The following is a 20,636-nucleotide window of genomic DNA, read 5'->3' as shown; positions in this document are numbered from 1 at the left end:
TAGAAATAATTATAATTTCTATATATTTATACAAGCCCCCGAACAAAAATAAATTATTATTTTATTTTCATGACATAGGCTACGCCGAGCTAAGCTCTCCAGACGAGACTATGACAGATAAAATATGTTTTTAATGCTGGTGTTATAGCAGTTATCTATGGAGCCAAATGAGTCTCAATAAAGATAAATGCACACACTACATTCACATATGCACAAATAGGATTCATACATGCACAGACATAATTCATAAATACACACACAGGATACACAAATGCGCACAAAATTCACAAATGCACACAAAATATTTAAAAAGCACAGAAGATTCACATAGCATACAAAATTCAGAAATGCACACAAAATTCAGAAACACACACACAATTCAGAAATGCAAACAACATTTACAAATGCGCTCAAGATTCACAAATGCACAGGACAAGATTCAGAAATGTATTTCTGATGCACACACACATATATCTTGATTTACAAACTGCTTGCGGTCTGTGAACTTCACTGCATTTGTGTGTGAATTTTGAGACTCCCCTGACTTGGCTCGACACACAAATGCCTTTTTTTAATCAAGGAATGATCTGCAACCAATCAGATATCTCCCTTGTTTTAGCCAATCACAAGAATGCACCTCACGTGAGGGATTGTTTACTTATAAGCCAATCAGCAAACGACTCACTTTCCTCAGCGAACAACTCACTTTCCTCACGCAGCGAACGACTCACTTTCCTCAGCGAACGACTCCGTTACCTCACGCAGCCGGCGACCCATTTTGCGCAGCCGGACACCCACTTTGTGCAGCAGGAGACTCACTTTCCGCAGCCGGAGAGTCACTTTCCTCTCGCAGCGAACGACTCACTTTCCTCACACAGCGAACGATTCACTTTTCTCACGAGTCATGCAGCGAACGACTCAATTTCCTCACAGCGAACGACTCATTTTCCTCACGCAGCGAACAATTCACTTTCCTCACGAGTCATGCAGCGAGCGACTCACTTTCCTCTCGCAGTGAACGACTCATTTTCCTCACGCAGCGAATGATTCACTTTCCTCACGAGTCACGCAGCAAACGACTCACTTTTCTCACGCAGAGAGCAACTCACTTTCCTCAGCGAACGACTCACTTTCCTCACGCTTCCGGTGACCCACTTTTCGCAGTCGGAGAGTCACTTTCCTCTTGCAGCGGACCACTGACACTCTCTTCATGTAGGGACCGAATATTATAATTAAAGAAATTCAATTTCATAAATAAGTAGGCTATAATATGCCGCACCACATGCACCACTGTGTGAACACGTTCATGTGATTGGCTTATAAGTAAACAATCCCCCATGTGGAGTGCGTTCTTGTGATTGGCTAAAACAAGGGAGATATCTGATTGGTTGCAGTCATTCCCTGTTTAAAAAAAGGCATTTGTGTGTCGAGCCAAGTCAGGGGAGTCTCAAAATTCACACACAAATGCAGTGAAGTTCACAGACCGCAAGCAGTTTGTAAATCAAGATATATGTGTGTGTGCATCAGAGATACATTTCTGAATCTTGTCCTGTGCATTTGTGAATCTTGAGTGCATTTGTAAATGTTGTTTGCATTTCTGAATTGTGTGTGTATTTCTGAATTTTGTGTGCATTTCTGAATTTTGTATGCATTTGTGAATCTTCTGTGCTTTTTAAATTTTGTGTGTGCATTTGTAAATTTTGTGCGCTTTTGTGTATCCTGTGTTTGTATTTATGAATCATGTGTGTGCATGTATGAATCCTGTGTGTGCATATGTGAATGTAGTGTGTGCATTTATCTTTATTGAGACTCTTTTGGCTCCATATGTATGAATCCTATGTGTGCATATGTGAATGTAGTGTGTGCATTTATCTTTATTGAGACTCATTTGGCTCCATAGTTATCTTTCTGAAATGATCTACGGTGCTGACGCTCTTCAGACGCGGAGAAACTCTACCTTTGTTCATAAACACTCCTCTAGCCCCAGGCCTCGAATTCCTCGACCCCGAGGACAAAGTCTCTTAATCTGACTGGTGGTCTCCTCTGCCTCCTTGGACACCCCCTGGGGAGTGTGTTTGCTTGGCTTTCCGGTAATGATTCCTCTGAGCCCGGTAAACAATCACCCTGAGGGGCGTTGGACAGCGATGTCACCTGCTGGCCCCTACTAGCCATATCAGCTGAGCCGATAACCCTCTCTGACCCCCTTGGAGTCTCAGCGTTTTGTGACAGAAGTACTGTGCTGCCCTGCTGTGTTGCACCGCCCTGGTAAGTAGCCAGCCTCTTGATGCAGTACCACTTTGCGCCCCCTAGGAGGCAACTGTACACGATAAACAACCTCCCCCAGTTTTTCCAATACTGAGCATGGTCCCACACAGTGGCTGTCCAGTTTCGGGCACCTCCCTTTTTTCATCACTGGGTTGTAAACCCAAACTAGCTGCCCCACCCCAAAAACATGACCCCGGGCATGCAAGTCATAAGCCTTCTTTTGCCGCATACTTTTACTCGTATATAAGTCACTAAATGACCTAGGACCGAAATATATTGCAGATATGCTCACTGAATATAAGCCTTACTGACCACTCAGATCACTAGGATTGAGTCAGTTAGAAATACCACAAAACAAGGGGAGTCCGCCTTTAGTTACTATGCCGCCCGCAGTTGGAATCAGCTTCAAGAAGTGATCAGATGTGCTAAAACACTAGTCTTTTAAATCTAGACTTAACACCCATCTGTTTAGCTGTGACTTTATTGAATGAGAATTGTGCAATGTCCGAACTGATTGCACTATATTTTCACTTTTTTTTCTTTTTTTTTATGTAAAATCATTTTCTAACTGTTTTAAATTTATTTTAAATAAGTAAATTTTTAAATAATTTTACAAGTTTTAAAATTGCTTGCTTCATTCTCCTTATTATTTTTCTTCATTATTATTTTACTTTATTTTATGTAAAGCACAATTTAACATTATGTACGAAAATGTGCTATATAAATAAACTTGCCTTGCCATGCCTTGCCTTGGCTTGCATACCTGCAGTCACCAGCTGCCGCCTGGCATATGCATGGGCAGAGTCCAAGCGGTCCTGGAGCTGTCTAGCATATTCAGTCCAGCATGAACAGGTGGAGCATCTCGGGGCCGACAAAAGGCCAACTCCCTCCCCAACATGAGCAGGGCTGGTTTGCATGAGGTATTGTAAATAGCAGAACGGCATGCCATTAAGACCAGCGGCAGATGGGTGTCCCAATCGTGTTGATGAGTGGATGTTAAAATAGACAACTGTTCAGCTAGCGTCCTGTTGAATCGCTCCACAAGCCTGTCGCTTTTGGGGTGGAGTGGGGTGGTGCGGGTCTTGTTGATCCCCAAAAGCTCACACATGGAAGAGAACACCTTGGACTCAAATTTTCTTCCTTGATCTCTATGGATACTCTGGGGAGCCCCAAACCTACTAAACATGCCCTCTACCAAGGCGTTGGCAACAGTCTCAGACTCCTGGTCAGGCGGCACAAAGGCCTCAGAACATTTTGTAAAGTAATCCATAGCAGTCAAAGCAAAGCAATTCCCCATCTTGGTGATAGGAAATGGCCCCATGATGTACAGCCCAACCAGCTGCATCGGCTCCCCCAGTGGAAACTGCTGTGGCTAGGCCCTAAACTGACCCTGAGGCCCTTTCCGTGCTGTACAAAGATCACAGCGCCTTGCAGAAGTTCTCCACATCCCACCTCAGCCATCCTCAGTAGAAGGCCTGACGTAGACGTCGAAGTGTCTTTGTCACCCCAAAATGGCCTGATCCAGCAGAGCCATGCATGACCTTTAACACTGCTTCTTGCATGTCCCGAGGCACCACGACCTGCCATCTTTTTGCTCTGTTGTTAGTACCACGCATGCCCGCTGGAGAACCCCCTCAACCAGCCGTAGACATTTAATCTTGGCCAACAATCCCTTGGTGAATGGGGTACCTTTCTACCTTCTCTTGGTGAATGGGGTACCTTTCTGCGCTACCTTCTCCCATGGTGGCCGCTGCTGTGTCTCTACCCACAGCATCATTGGCTGCAGGTATAGGTCTCGCCTCTGATTCGGCCCCACCACTTCCATTCACCTAAGCTCCAGCTCTCTGGCTTCTCTGCGCTCACAATACTTGCATTCCTGCATACTACATGGCCGTCTCGATAGAGCATCGGCGCCCATCACGATGTGTTAGAGTGAACTCATAACTCTGCAGTTCCTCCAGCCAACAAGCCACCTGGCCCTCTGGTTCCTTAAACGTCATCAGCCACTGCAAGGCGGCATGGTCAGAGCGTATGGTAAAATGCAGATCACACAGGTAGTACTTAAAATGGCAGCCAACAGCTCTTGCCGTGTGACACAATATCTCCTTTTAGATTTGCTGAGCATCTTGCTGAAATGGTACACTACTCTCTCTCCATCTGGCCATGCCTGGGATAAGACTGCTCCTATTCCATCCCCACTTGCGTCCATGTCCAAAACAAAGGGCAGTTGGGGGTCAGGAGGTGCCAGGATGGGTGCACGCACCAGGGCTTGTTTCAGAGTACTGAAAGCATTTTGACAGCTCTCCGTCCAGACAAAGCACTGATCCTTCTTCAGGAACTTATATAAAGGAGCAGCGATACAGGAAAAACCCAGCACACATTTCCTGTAATAGGATGCCAAACCCAGGAAGCTTTTTAACTCCCTTTGGCTGACTGGAACAGGCCACTCCTGTAAGGCACTCATTTTGTCCTCCGCAGTGCCGATCCCTTCACTGCCTATCCGTTGCCCCAAGAAGGTCACCTCTCTGCCCAACAGTCTGCATTTATCGGGATGTAACTTCAGACCCGCCCATCTGATCTTCTCCATCACTGCCCTCAATGCTGTGATAGCTGATTGGAATGAGCTTCCATGTGCCAGGATATCATCCAAAATTACTAGACACTGGTGCCGTGGAATGCCTTCCAGTACCCTCTCTATTAAGCATTCAAATGTGGCTGGTGCATTGCAAAGACTGAAATAGAGTACTTTAAAATGCAACAGACCTCTACCCATGCAGAAAGCCATCTTTGGTTGAGCTTCTGGCATTAGCGGCACCTGCCAGTACCCACACCTGTACCAGTACCCAAGTCTAATGATGAAATCCAACTCGAGCCACGCGGGGAAGAGGGTATGAGTCTCTCCGTGTCACTGCGTTGAGGATCCGGTAATCAACCAACAAACCTATTATGACGGCACACTGCATCTTTACCAACACCTGCTCTGCTGCCTCCTGCCATCCTAAGAGCATGCATCTCGGTCACTGACGTATGGGTGCCGCGCCCCCTGTGTTGATATTGTGTTGTACCAGGGAAGTTTGACCCAGATCCCCTTCATCACAGACAAAACAGTCATGGAACTCCAGTAACAGCTCCCACATCTGTTCTTGTTGTTGCATGTCCAACTCGCTGGCGCTTCTCTGCATTATTTCTCGCAGCACTCCCATTGATTCACCTTCTCTCCCAGAAGCAGACCCAGGCCATGTGTGTAGTAACAGGGGCTCCTGCAGGGATGCACTGGGTGGCACTGTGCAGCACGGGTCATCCTTGTTATCTAGGTAACATGCCCAAAACCCAACCGCAAGTCCATCCGTGTGACAAACTCCTGTTGGCCTCATTTTTACCACATGACGATTGCCAAAACTCAACATGGCCTTGGACAGGTCTAACTGACAGCCATGATCCCTCAAAAAATCCAATCCCAGGATACAGCTGTCCTGCACATTAGCCACCCACACTGGATGCTGCATGTTCATGCCCCCGCAGTCAGTGTTAACAGACCCTTCCCTCTCATTGGTGCCAGCTCACAAGTTACTTTGTGTAGCTGAACTGCTCTGTCTTCCAGCTGTGTTCCATCTGGCACCACATCAGGACAAACCACAGTAACTGTAGACCCTGTGTCAACTAGGGCGTTGCATTCAATGCCATCAATGCAAATAGGGATATGGCAAAAATCTGATATGGCTGTTCTGCCCACCACAACCACCCCATATTCTTTAGTTCCATTATTCATTGTGGGCCAGTCTATCTGTTCTGGTGACGAGCGGGACATGGGCCTGGGGGTCTGCAGCGTCCCGCCTACTGCGTCTCCTTCCTGTTTCCCGAATTCTTAGTCAGTGTAGGGCATTCCTTAACCAGATGTCCCGGCTGACCACACCCCCAGCAAAGACGGGTCTGTGTCTGCTGCCTGGGTGGAGGCGACGCCAACCCCCAAATCATCTCTGTAATCTCATTCAGCCACTCAGGTTTTGGAGATCCTATATCACCCCCTCCAGCTGCCCTGATAGTGGGGGAGAGGCCAATTGCTGACCCTTGCATTGCTGCTTCAACTGTCATTTCCCTATCCAGTGCCAACTCCAAGGCCTCTGCCAAATCACGTGGGCGTGCAAGCTGTGTATGTATGCGCAGCTCTGCTGGAGAAAGAGCTCTAATGAACTGATCGAGGGACAGTTCGTTCAGCACTGGTGGAATATGTGCATAATGGTGGAATATGTGCATAAGCCCGCCTTGCTAGGGATTCAATATCATTGGCCAGAAACCCGTAATGGTTCTCTTTGAATCCTCGGAAGGCTGTGTAACTCACACCGGAGAAGTTCCCGTGTGCGCCAATGGCAGGAAATGTCAGCTCGCTTTCTTGCTTGCAGACGCGGCCTCAGAAGGCTCCTTTTTCACTGAATTTGCCATGTACTGATTGTAAATCACTGCGGTGCACACAAACATATGCACTGCCCCAGCTCCAGCATTACCGTCATCTTCCTCCATCTTAATTTGAAATTTATTATCCATTCTCACCAGTGGCCGATAGAAGCTCCTTGGCTAATGCTCAGTCAGAACTCAATCAGATCTCAATCAGATCTCAATCGGCCCTTCCTGCTGTCTTCGATTCTTTTACTTCTGACACCAGTTGTGGCATTATCAGACAAGGACGAGGCGTTTTAATGAACAAGGGGTGTTTATTTGGGCTGTTGTCGGCCACAACCCACGCCATACACACCCCGACTTCCAAGAGAACCGCACTTGAACCTGCGAGGCACTCCTCTCCCCCAACTTTTTTTTCCATTTCCCCTTAGACACACACACAGGGGTGGAGCCTCTTTTCAGATCCAACTTGAACATCGAACAACAGTTCGCAACACAAAAATGAATAAAGTGCAACATTAACATTAAGCACATTGTTATCTACAACAGTATTTTACAGTGTATTTTACAGTTACAGAAATGACTTGCTCGTGTGGTGTATTAGCAGAACTACATGCAGAGCACTGGCTTCACACGTTTTTGGATTAATCTGTGCAATTAATGCAGACTTAACCATGAGGTTTTGATTAGTTGCATTTAGCACACCACTGTAACAGCTAAACACTTCACACAACCTGGATGCAAATACCAAAGAATGCTAAAACACTGGGTTAGGGCAGATTATAGTTTCTTACAGAACTGTATTTCGTTAGATCGGGTCTCCACATATAATAAGATAATATTATGATCCAGCCCGGGATGCCAGATCCCATCAGAAAATATTAGTTTGTCCATATTTTAAGTTAGTACAAATACTAATACAGTTTGTACAAATATCAGTTGTAACATGTCAACTAACCAGAAGCACTGTTAATATCCAATCCCTGTAAACAGAAAGTCTTGTCTGGTATCCAGAAATACCCAAAACAAGTGTTTAACAATCTTCTGTCAGTCACCGAGAAAAGCCAGAGAAGAGCAGAAGCAGGAGACGAAGCGATGATGGTTAAAAGTGCCATCATTGTTTATTGAACATCTTAGTTGTGTATGTCTCAGTGTTCAAAACTTCATCTGACCAGCACAAATTCAGCCTTTACTTGTTTACTTGTTATACCACAACTGCTTCACAGCTAGGTAAAATTAATAAGAGATATAAAACATTAAATGTAGAAACATAATAAATGAATGAACAATAAATGATTAAATTGTCACAGAACGCACACACAAACAGGTAGATCCAATAGCAGTGTTTATTTGGGCAATCCAGAATCATAAATCCAGCCATGCAAAGGTCAAAATCCAGGTAATCAGTCCAAAACAAGAAACATAAACCAGGGAACACGATGACAATGACAGAAACAAATCGGGTATATATAGACAGGTGCAAACAATAAAAGAGGGAACAGCTGAGTGCAATTAACAGGTGTGCAATTGACAGTGATGAGTCCAGACAAAGGCTTGTGGGAAATGCAGTTCCTGTAGTGGGGTGACTATATGGGGAATTGAGACCTCTAGCGAACACCCAGGGATACATAAACCAGACACTGTGACAGAAATAGTGATATATTAAGAAAAAAATTACAATTAATATAACAATTTCACTGCATTTTTCTGTTATGTTTTTGTTTGGCTTATGATTGTCTGTTAATTTCTTCTTCAGGTTCATCTGGAGTTGTTGCAGATGATGGGTCAACAATTTTGACGGAAGGAGATTCAGTCACTCTAAACACTGGTGTTAAAATAAACCAACAAGATGTTGTCTTATGGTATTTTAATAACTCTCGCATTGCTGCAATCGCTGGAGATCTGAGTTTTATCTGTACTGATGTTCAGTGTAAGAATGACACCGAGAGATTCAGAAACAGACTGAAGCTGGATCATCAGACTGGATCTCTGACCATCATGAACATCACAAACACAGACTCTGGAGGTTATATGCTACGGATCAGCAGCGGCAGCAGCAATACATCGGTCTATACATTTGCTGATATTGGTGAGTCATTTAATAAATGTTAATAGGGAGATTATACATGTTTTAAGTGCATCATTTATATGTTTTTCCACTTGCCTGTATATTCACATAAATAATTAAATTTTAACAGTTAGTTTTGCAGTTGTGCTCTGAAACAATGACAGTGTCTCATCATATAATATCTGCTGTCACTGTCAGCTTCTCTTATTTGAGTATTTAATGTAAAATCAGTATGTAAAATGTGCTTTGTAAGTGTAAAACTTGCATAAATGTTGTTTGTCAGATTCAAAGTCAAGAAAGATTTGTACAATTGCATTCATGTTTAAAGTTTTCTCAGGTTATGCAGGTTTTTTCATCAGCAGAGATCCTCCAGCAGATTTTGGTTTGTGTTTCAGATGTTCCTGCTGCTCGACGAGATGAAATGAAAACCAAGTCTGTAGTGGAGGGAGAACCTGTCACTTTACATCCTGGTGTAACAAAAACCCCAAATGTTGTGATGACGTGGTATTGTAATGAGACTCTCATCGCCGAAATCACTGGAGATCAGAGTAAGATCTGTTCAGATGTTCAGTGTAAAGAGAGATTCAGAGACAGACTGAAGCTGGATCATCAGACTGGATCTCTGACCATCACAAACACCAGAACCACAGACTCTGGAGAATATAAACTACAGATCAGGAGCAGCAGATTCGCCAACATCCGTATCACCAGTTTGAAGAGCTTCAGCACTTCTATCACTGGTATAATTAACAGTATACACTGTATAATTCTATGCATTTCAATGCTTTTTAAAACACATTTCCATGTTTTATATCAATCCAAGAGAGCTTTGACCCAATAGCAGCTTTTCCATTGTTGGGCCAGTGCTAGCCAGTGCTTAAAACGGCCCGGGCGGGGCTAATAGCCCCAATGCAGGACTTTTACTTGTATCAGAGTATTTTTACAGTGTGGTATTAGTGCTTTATACATTATTAGGTAAAGGATCTTAATACTTCATACTTCACGTTTTTGGATTAATCAGTGTATGACCGAACGCGTACCAGCAAGACAGGAATCAGCCTAAACTACAGAAATAATTAGGCTATTTATATATTTTTGATTGTCGATTACGCCATCTAGGGACTTGCACCCTAAAAATATATTACAAGCCAACTGCTTTTAGGTACTCAAAGTACACAATTTCGTTTTCAGTGAGTAACTGGACAGAGTCATGGGTTCTAAAAAAGAAAGAAAAAAAAGACACTTTACTCAAGCAACTGCAAACACATAAAAATCACCCCTCAGTGGAGCATTATACAAAATTCTCATTGCAACTGGACAAGAATTGGAGAAAAAAAGATAAGGAAAACAATAAAAAAAAAAAAAAAAACTAAAAGATCAAGAAACAGCAACGGTAAATCACAAAAAAAAAAAAAAAATCAAAATAACACGTACATTCCAAACACCTTCACTAACACAACCATACAGGGCTGAAGGACAGCTACTTCGGGCACCCCTGGCTTGAAGTGACCTCCAAAGAAAGCAAAACAAACTCATTCAATACTCACACCACACCACACTACATATGGTTTCATTAACAAGATTCAGGAGGAGCACATCAGATACTTAGCCTAATTAGCACAGGTGGAGCCACTTAAGATAATCAACCCTAGGGTATAAATACAGCTGACTTAGCCTACCTGTCTCCATTGACAGTTTATCAGTATCCTGGTTCACTCTGTCTGTCATCTTATCAAAGACCCAATTTTCTTTCCAACAACTATACCAGGGATTTTTTCAGATCTGCTGCTTTTGCTGATACCCATGATCATTCCTACCTCGACAAACACGGCCGTTGAGCACCATTAAGCGTCATCGCGACAGCTGCTCTTCTCGCCAAGCCACACGTTGTGGCCAATAGACTGTGCAAAGCCCCGAGCTCGCCTCGCTCAACACCAAGACCGTCCCACCCAAGACTGGGCTCTCCTCGACCGCTGGATCGCAGAGGCAGCAGGCATTCAACCAACCTGGGCCACATCCCAGTTCTCACCGCAGCAAGCCTCTCTCACTTCCTGGCCAGGGCGCAGTTTGAGGCTGCGTCCACTAGCGGCGCAGACCGCAAGTCGTAAATCAATAATTTTTTAGGTGAATACGCTAAATACAGGTTTCGTTGCAAAAGTTTGTTAAATGAGGTTATGACCTAGTTCTGTCGGATGACGATGCCATTTTTAACCACAAATTTTAACCATTTTTTCCAGAGTCATCATCCACACTGAAATCTCCAAAGACATTACGTTTGCCTTACCGTGCATGTTTAAACCTCACTGAGATTATACAGACATAAGTTTCATGCAATTATTCTGGCAGGACCAATTTATGTAGGAACATATTTCACCATTTACTATCTACTTATCAATGTATCTAAAACACAACTACCCTTGTGTTTTGCCATGAGAGCAAGTGTGAGTAAAATTTCTGTTGTCTTTTTAGGACCGTAATACGAAAAGCATGCAAGTAAATATCTTTAGAAACCGCTTGAAAGTGAATAGCACATAACTGCAATTAACGTTACTGCTATAATTATGTCTATTGGTATAATGTTTTACAAGACTAAACATGCTTCATCGCTTTCAAAAGCCTCTGTTTCCACAGTCCATACTACAACATGAAAACAGTGTTCCAAATGTATCCACTCTGGAGGCTGTTTAAAAAGGCCGGAAGGCCAAAACGAGAGGAAAGATGCTTTTCCAACAGGAACGTACTAATGCAGACAAGCCTTGAGGAATCATCAAATCAGGCAACCAATTGCTAAGCTGGCAACACAGTAGGCTACGCATTCATTTTTTAGCCTGCCCCATCAAATGTAACTAACCCTTCTACTCTTCCCGCAGCCAACATCTACAGCAGCTGAAGCTAGCTCCGCAGGTGGCCCAAGTAGCTATCTCTTCTCATGCTCCCCTTTACTTGTCTGTTTTCCGTATCTCCCCACTGCCGCTGCAGTGTCTGCTCCCACAGGAGCCTTTTCTGTATCTCCTTGCTGCCACTGCAGTGTCTGCTCCAGCAGAAGCCTTTTCTGTATCTCCTTGCTGCCGCAGCAGTGTCTGCTCCCGCATGAGCCTTTTCTAAATCTCCCGGCTGCCGCAGCAGTGTCTGCTCCCGCAGGAGCCTTTTCTGTAACTCCCCACTGCCGCAGCAGTGTCTGCTCCCGCATGAGCCTTTTCTAAATCTCCCGGCTGCCGCAGCAGTGTCTGCTCCCGCAGGAGCCTTTTCTGTATCTCCCCACTGCCGCAGCAGTGTCTGCTCCCGCATGAGCCTTTTCTAAATCTCCCGGCTGCCGCAGCAGTGTCTGCTCCTGCAGAAGCCTTTTCTGTATCTCCCCACTGCCGCAGCAGTGTCTGCTCCCGCATAAGCCTTTTCTAAATCTCCCGGCTGCCGCAGCAGTGTCTGCTCCCGCAGGAGCCTTTTCTGTATCTCCCCACTGCCGCAGCAGTGTCTGCTCCCGCATGAGCCTTTTCTAAATCTCCCGGCTGCCGCAGCAGTGTCTGCTCCTGCAGAAGCCTTTTCTGTATCTCCCCACTGCCGCAGCAGTGTCTGCTCCCGCATGAGCCTTTTCTAAATCTCCCGGCTGCCGCAGCAGTGTCTGCTCCCGCAGGAGCCTTTTCTGTATCTCCCCACTGCCGCAGCAGTGTCTGCTCCCGCATGAGCCTTTTCTAAATCTCCCGGCTGCCGCAGCAGTGTCTGCTCCTGCAGAAGCCTTTTCTGTATCTCCCCACTGCCGCAGCAGTGTCTGCTCCCGCATAAGCCTTTTCTGTATCTCCCCACTGCCGCAGCAGTGTCTGCTCCCGCTGAGCCTTTTCTAAATCTCCCTGCTGCCGCAGCAGTGTCTGCTCCCGCTGGAGCCTTTTCTGTATCTCCCCGTTAATAAAAAAAATTAATAAATAAAATATAATATTAATAATAATAAATAATAATAAAAAAATCCTTGAATGTGGACATCAAAAGTTGCCATTTTTCTGATTTTCATTACGTTAAGCCATTTCACTGAAATAAGTTGATCAGTTTTCCCCAATAGGCAACGTGAATTTTAACAAGGGTTCATGATCCGCTTCGATGACCCACATTCTCAGTTTTGCATTAGCCATTGGAGCGGCTACTTGGATAATTCTGGGGTCAGAAACTCCTAGTCAATCTTTCAGCTCTGCATAACTCGCCGTTTTGAAACATAATCACCTCAAAGAGAGGAAAGAGGAGAAAAAAAAATATTTTTTTCATCATTCCATGGGTCTTGGTTTTCTTCTGGCAAAAGTCGACATCACCTCCACTTTAAAGTTATGCCTATTCATCCTAGGTGGTGGTGATAGTATTACGTATCGGTGATAGTCAAGACGATATTAGGCTCATTCTCCTATTAATGTATTTCATTATAATTAGTAGGTGCCCTACTATAATTCGAAAAACTGCTCCGTTATTCCATTTCAGCACTGCATTTCACGCTTGCCCATGCTCGCAAGGATGATTTGAGCATGTAGGCGTTGAAGAAGTCTCAATCCACAAACAGGCGTACATCGTCTGCAGATAGACGGTATTTCATTGCACTTTAACAGGTAATCTGATATATGCAATATTTTAAACGAGCTCTCACTAACTGAGTTTAATGCCACAGTTACGTTAGAATGCATCTCATTCTTGTTTCAGTGGTGGTGCGTCGGTCTCATCATGAGTCGCGGTCCAGAGCACGTACGACCAATACTTCAGTTCAACTGAACTTTAGTCCAAATATATGAACTTACCTGTTTTGAATACTTTATATTTAACGCGTTCGTTTACATCCATATTAGGGTTAAATTGTGGGACTTTAAATGAAACCTACTATTGTTTTTCACCGTTGACTGATTTTGCAAAACCTTTAGACTGATAACTTCCGTGCGCAGATGCAGCAAATTTGTCTTACACCGTAAACCCTAATGTTGTCTTGACTTAAAAAATCAAGTAATGTTGACTAAACATTACTTAAAATTTTGCGTTTTGGCCCTGTCACTTAAAAATATGAGTTAATTTAACTAATTTACCTTCAAAATGCATAAAATTAAGATTTCAAGTGTTGTGAGCTCAAAATCATGAGTAATCCTTCTGCCTAGCAACAAGAGAACAAAAGCACTGATTGGTGGATTACAAAATTCGTCCTTTTGGTCTGTTTGGTTGCTGAACTACATTTCAAGAGGATGTTTTTTTAGTGTATTATGTTAGGTAAGTAAATTATGTAGATATAAAGTTGTTTTGCATGATTTCTACTAGTGAAATATGTTATCCTTGTGGTACATGATTTTGATATGGTATGATCATTGAAACGACAACTTATAGTATTTAATGAAGTGGCCCAATCGTTTTCCTTTGAGAGAAAGAACATGGCAGCTAACATTACTGCTTAACTCGTTAAACCAATACACTGAAAACCCTAATAAGTTGACTGAACTAAATTGATTGAGTAAACTCGTTGCCTCAATTTAATTGAGTAATGGAGTTTCCCAAAACTTACATATTTAAGTTTATTTAACTTGAAGGTTTTGTAGATTGTACTTAAATCACTCAGTTCACCAAACTTGGTGCTTATTTAATGTACTTAAACGATTATGTTCACTTAACTTGGTATTAATTTCAAGTGTACTTATATATTTAAGTTAACTCAACATGTAAATTTAACTGAAAATTATGTTCTTATTTTTGACCGCACACTTTTTGCACACTGAAGTAAAACAAATAACAGCATAATTAAACTTTGACCTTTTGACAAAATGTCACAATATTTATGAAAATACAGTAAACCCTATACTGCACTGTAAAAAAAAAAAAGTTGTGTCAACTTAAAAAAATAAGGCAACTTATCGCAAGCGCTTTTTTGAGTAAACTTAACAAAAAATTACTATGTTTGCGTATTTTAACATCAACCTTTATGTCTTTGCAGACGTTGAAAAGACATCCACTGAGGAGACAGCATGTTTTTATGATGTCTTTTTTAAAATGTTTTTTATGTCTTCTGTACGTCCGATATCGACGTTTACAGATCCTCCTTACAAGGTTCTGTGACTTTATTTCTGTCAGACATCTAGAGAAGCTCTTATTGAGAATTAACAGAGGTTTAAATGTTGATATTTTATACATTTGAAGTCACCATTGTGGTGGAAAGTGTTTGGTTTAGTTGGGATCTTGGTCCAGTTACTTCTTGTGTAAGCTTGTCTTTTGCTGCTGTAACAGTGTATTTTAAAACACTGTTTTTGTGATGAAGAAAGACAAACTTAAATGAGCTCAGGTGTTATCAGCTCTTTGCTGGTGTTAGCTTGTCTCTTGCTGCTGTGACTTGTGTGTTGTAAAACTGTTATTGTGGCAATGAGAGTAGAGATCAAACATACACTTCTTGCTTGTAATGGTGACAGGTTAAAATAAGATGTATTGCTGCAACTGTGGATTCACTTTTATGGATAGAAACCTAGTAGATAAAATAATGTTCTTACTTTTTGAAAACAGATCACATCGTCACAAACAGACATCAAGATTTTGGATATGCACCACATCAATGGTGACAATCAGAACAAAAAAAGGCTGTAAAATAAGGATGAGTTTGTGCTATGGAGCTCTTTTGTTTGTCACCGTTGTTGTGATGCATATGCTAAATCTAGAAGTCTGTGTTGTGTGAGTACTTGATTCTATTATTATTCAAAATATTTCAAATGCATTCATTTTGTCCATCTTCAAAATAAGTATTTTGCTCTTGGTGCCTGTTATAAATATCAAACAAAACTTATTTTATGATCTCAAATACTTATGTGATGACTTTCTCATCAACAAAAAAAATCTGATAACACTTGAGCTCATTTAAATTTGTCTTTTTTCACCACAAAAACAGTGTTTTCAAATACACCAACCCAGCAGCAACTGGTCCAAGATCCCAAGTAAACCAAACACTTTCCACCACAATGGTGACATCAAATTAATCAAGTATCAACATTTAAACCTCTGAGTGATTTAGGTAGAGTCTACAAAACCGTCAAGTTAAATAAACTTAAATATGTAAGTTTTGGGAAACTCCATTACTCAATTAAATTGAGGCAACAAGTTTATTCAATCAATTTAGTTCAGTCAACTTATTAGGGTTTTCAGTGTAGGACAAGCGAGATGACAGTAGTGCCCGACTACAAGAACTAGCGTTTTTAAATATAGTAATTTTATATTTAACGTCAGTTTATCAATGCATCAGAAAGTATATATTTTTTAGACTATCAGTGATTCGATAGGTTCTCTTTCGTTCACCTGCATGGTTTAAAATGGCAAATAGTCATGCCATGACAAGAACAGAGTCTTTCTCTTACTCCACCCAAGCACAATTACATAGTCAATACATATCATCGATCAAGATGATGATTTGACAATGACCATATCGCTGATTCATGGCACTTATTTGGGGTACACTGGCACAGGAAATTCGATTTATTTTTCGTACGCTTAATTTTCGAATACAATGACTGCACCAAGGTTTTCTGACTTGTTATCGGAAGCAGCTCATTGGATTTGTTAAACAATTATGCAAGTAATCATCATAGCATTTACCCTCTTAGACAACCAAATTGTTCTTAGTATTTAACTCCCTGTCAGGCACTGCAAGAGTGCTCCCGGTTGAGTCAACCTTTGCCTTTTCTGTTCAACTACCAGCAAAGCTTACTCATATGACGTCACGAGTATTAAACTCCTATCAGATGCTGCAAGAGCTTTCCCGGTTAAGCAATCTTGGCTTTTCTGTCTTACATCAGTGAGGCTACCCGTTCGATGCAGTGAGTATTGAGCTCCCATCGGATGTCGGTGAAAGCCTCCTGGCTAGATAACTGACTTTTTCCTTCTCCAATCCAACCATACTAGTCTACTACTAGTATACTATCTTCGAATATATCCTCCTTAGAAATTCTCAGACGCAATTCTCCCATGAACCTCTATTTTAAACGAAAAAAAAAAAACTTTCACTGTCTGACCAACTATTGGCCATTAAACGTTACCTTTCCGTCTTACGTTCGGAGAAGCTTTCCCGTTTGATGTCGTGAGTATTTACCTCCCATCAGACATCGGTGAGAGCCTCCCGTCTAGACAACATTACTTTTTCCTTTTTACGGTCAGTGAGGCTTACCCATTCGACTCGGTGAGTATTGAGCTCCCGTCAGATGTCAGTGAGAGTCTCCCGGCTAGACAACTTTTTTCATCCTATGGTCAAAAGGCTTACCCATCCGATGCTGTCAGTATTGAGCTCCCATGGGATGCTGGCGCAAGCCTCCAGGCCACACACCCTTACCTTTTCCTCCTAAGGTCAGCGAGGCTTACCCGTTCGATGCCTTGAGTATTAAGCTCCCATCGGACGTAGGCGAGAGTCTCTCAGCCACATAAACTTTACTTTTCCATGCTACAGTCCGAGAGACTTACCCATTCCCGGTCGGAGAGCTGTATTGAGCTTCCATTGGACATCGGCGAGAGTCTCACAGCCACCTAACATTTTGTTCCTGTTTGACGGGTGATGATGCTTGTTGTACGATGACAAGAGTCTCGATCTCGACCAGTAGGGCCCGTACGCCAACACCGTGACATATTCCAGTCGAGGCAACTCGGGCCCTCCTGGTTGGGCTATCCAATCACGTTGCTCCTCCTCTATCGGCCTGTAGGGCTCATCCGTTCCAATGGAGTGAGGTGCTCCGGTTGTGCAACGGCTCGAGCCCTCCCGACCGGGCACCCTAAATCACATAGTCCGATAAAAGCAGCTGGTAGGGCCTAACTATCCAAATATGTAAAGTTGCTCCCACTGGAGTACATAGGCTCTTCCGACCTGCCAACCAGCTGACTTTCTAAATATCAGCCCCCACCAGATCTCAAAGCTATTGTGGGGGGGTCCTTAGTCTGGCAGCTGTCCTTTCCGCTATTGCTGGGTACTCTAGGTTCGGGCCATTCCCGAGCTCGGAGCCCTTCCCGGACAGCACGCCAAATATGCATTATAATACTTCAGCTAATTATATGTAAGTGTGAACTTGTGAAACCGGTGAAATACACAGTGTTGGGAAGGTTACTTTGGAAATGTAATAGGTTACAGATTACAAATTACCCTATTTAAAATGTAATAGTAGTGTAACTTTTTTAATTACTTTCAAAAAGTAATGTAACTGATTACTTTTGAGTACTTTTTGATTACTTTTCTAAATTTCTAATGTTTATTTGCAACTGTTAATCATTTCAAATATTTACACCATTCAGGTTAAACCTTAAAGTAGAGCTCAAAACTGTCAGATTTTCACGATCCTTCATCACTTGAATTAAGATGATCACATTTGAACACATCCACCACACAAGACTTTATCTAATAAGCATGTGTCCTATTTTGTCTACTAAACTCCTGAAACATTGGTGTCTTCTTGAAACACTGCTGTCTCTTTGTATATGATATGATGATAGTTTCTCAAAATTAGTAAAATGGGACGGACTGGAAAAAAAATTAGGCTGGGAAATCTCACACTCATACAGCCACAACACATTCTGAAACATGGACAACACTATTTTGTGTATGGACCTGACATGAAAAAGATTTAAATCCTTAGGTTGGGGAGATGCAACATAATCAAGAGTTCTCTCCTGAACTGCACCTTCACTTCCATTATCCATCCATCCTCTCATGACTTTAATACTGAAGATTTTTATTAGACTTTTACCATGTTTTGTAAGTGCATTTTTGTTTTTTGGCAAATTAATTACCACTTGTATTTATTTTTACTACAAATTCCATGGTTAAACCACGTTAGTGCCATACCATAGGCTACATTAATTTTTCTAAGGGTTGTGTTCTTGTCTGCACTAGCTCCCCCTAAACCTATGATAAAATATGATTATTTGTCTGCTAAATTACTACTGTAACATTACAATAGATGATAATGAATTCGTTTATACAGTATTTTGAGTGAGTGTGAGTTGTTTACTTGACTAAGTAAACAAAGACAAACTACAATAGCATCTTTACAGATGAAACTGACCTGCCCTTGAAACCCTGCAGAAGTGTCGCTTCTCTGCTCCAGCAGTGCGCTTCCACAGTTCACTCTATTCTCTGTCTCGCATTGATTACTCTGAGTCTGATCCAGACCGTTTGGCGGAGGTGCGGAGAGCGCGCGAGCCCAACCATTGCCAGTCACGACTAACCGATTCATGATTTATTAGCGATTTAATCATTGAATGGCGGATTCGGAAATAATCGCAGATGGCCAGTCAGCGCCTGATTTCTACAGAAACGCAGAACGTGCAGGATTCATAGATTGGCATTTTGAGGCTTAATATTCACAGACACTCTCATATCGCGTTTTGATTCAAGTGTACTGACCTACTTTTGATTTACTTTTGATCGTCCAAAATGTGGCATATTGCGTCCGCGTTAGGCTGAATTCCATTTTTATGACTCGATTATACTATGAACCAGTCTGTGTTTCCGCATCACGGAGATTATGAGCCGTATGTCTTAGTGCAATTTGGGAAGGAAATAAGCTGAATGTGGATGTGTGTAAATATTCAAATGTAATCCCCTTTGTAATCGTTAAAATTTTCATAAGTAACTGTAATTTAATTACTCATTTTTTCTTAGTAACTGATTACAGTTACATTTATTTTGTAATTAAATTACGTAATGCCGTTACATGTAACTAGTTACTCCCCAACACTGGAAATACACCACTCTTAAGTGAACGGGAGACCCCACTACCACAGCCCTAGAGCACCCGCGTAAGTGACCCTCAGCTCCTGCATGAAAATACAAAAGTAAGCAAACAATACAATAACCAACGTCACTGTCATTATAATACAAAACAATAATTAATTTAGTCAAGATGGAACAGTCAGCTGGACTTCGTACCCAAAACCCAGCATCCCCAATAATAACAAAATAAGTCAAACTATTCAGTAAATTAATAAAATGAAAAACACCAATAACAAAACGGAAAACCAAAAAAAAAAAAAAAAAAAAAGAACTACAAAACAATCAAATTCACCATTGCATTAAGCAAACAGACACAAACCAAGTTGACTAGAAACAAAAGGAAAGAAAACACAATCATAAAATCAGGGCAAGACAACAGCGCCGACCAGGCTGTTTGTTGCTAATGCCAGATATAACGGCATGTGATGCCCAGCCAAGGATGATGATTTCCCTTACGTAGATGATCTGCAGCCGGTGTACAATCGCCACTAGCGGTAACGCCACAGAGCGCTGATTAAACAACCGGCCAACCACAAACTAGCTGCTCATCAAGTAGTCCAACTGATTCGCCTGCTACCAGCCTTTTCTCCTGCAGCACGTTGAGCCGGAATGACAACAAACCAATAGGGCAGATGTTACAACCAATCGCATCACCCAACTGGCACAGCCCATTTAAATATGCACTTACAAATTTGATATAACCAATGGGTGATCTCTACGTCACCCACACACTACATGTGCAATTAATGCAGACTTAACCATGAGGTTTTGTTTAGTTTAATTTAGCACACCACTGTAACAGCTAAACACTTCACACAACCTGGATGCAAATACCAAAGAATGCTCTTGAGGCTCCATTGTCACCTCAGTTATCTTTCTAAAGTTATCAAAATCTGTCTCAAAACTCTAGGCAGAGCTTCTCTCCCTACACATCTGTCTGCTCTTTTCTCTCATTTCCTGTGAGACAACACTTTTTAATGTTCATATTGAGCTGGTGCAGATGATCTGTCAGTGTTTGTGATGGAGGGAGACACAGTCACTCTAAACACTGATGTTAAATCAAACCTAAAAAAAAAATTTATGTTTTTATTTTTTTTTTAATTACACTTGCATTGCTCCAATCAGTGGAGATCTCAGTCATATCAGTATAGATGTTCAGTGTAATAATAA

At 42.2% G+C, this 20,636-nt stretch overlaps 2 protein-coding genes across 2 annotated transcripts in view; both read left to right on the top strand.

Annotated features, from left to right (window-relative positions):
* Window positions 1–20,636, top strand: part of LOC132160281 (uncharacterized) — a 159,623-nt gene that overhangs the window by 112,691 nt on the left and 26,296 nt on the right. The gene's annotated exons all lie outside the window — the stretch shown is intronic.
* LOC132159250 (uncharacterized) lies at window positions 6,566–10,836 on the top strand. The gene is made up of 4 exons (XM_059568788.1): window positions 6,566–6,641; window positions 8,417–8,727; window positions 9,105–9,468; window positions 10,640–10,836. The coding sequence occupies exons 1-4, from the start codon at window positions 6,566–6,568 to the stop codon at window positions 10,834–10,836; spliced, it is 948 nt and encodes a 315-aa protein (XP_059424771.1).

Source organism: Carassius carassius, chromosome 16 (assembly GCF_963082965.1).
Source record: "Carassius carassius chromosome 16, fCarCar2.1, whole genome shotgun sequence".
Classification (NCBI taxonomy): Eukaryota; Metazoa; Chordata; class Actinopteri; order Cypriniformes; family Cyprinidae; genus Carassius; species Carassius carassius.
Note: the sequence above shows the minus strand (reverse complement) of the source record. Positions and strands in the feature narration are given on the sequence as shown.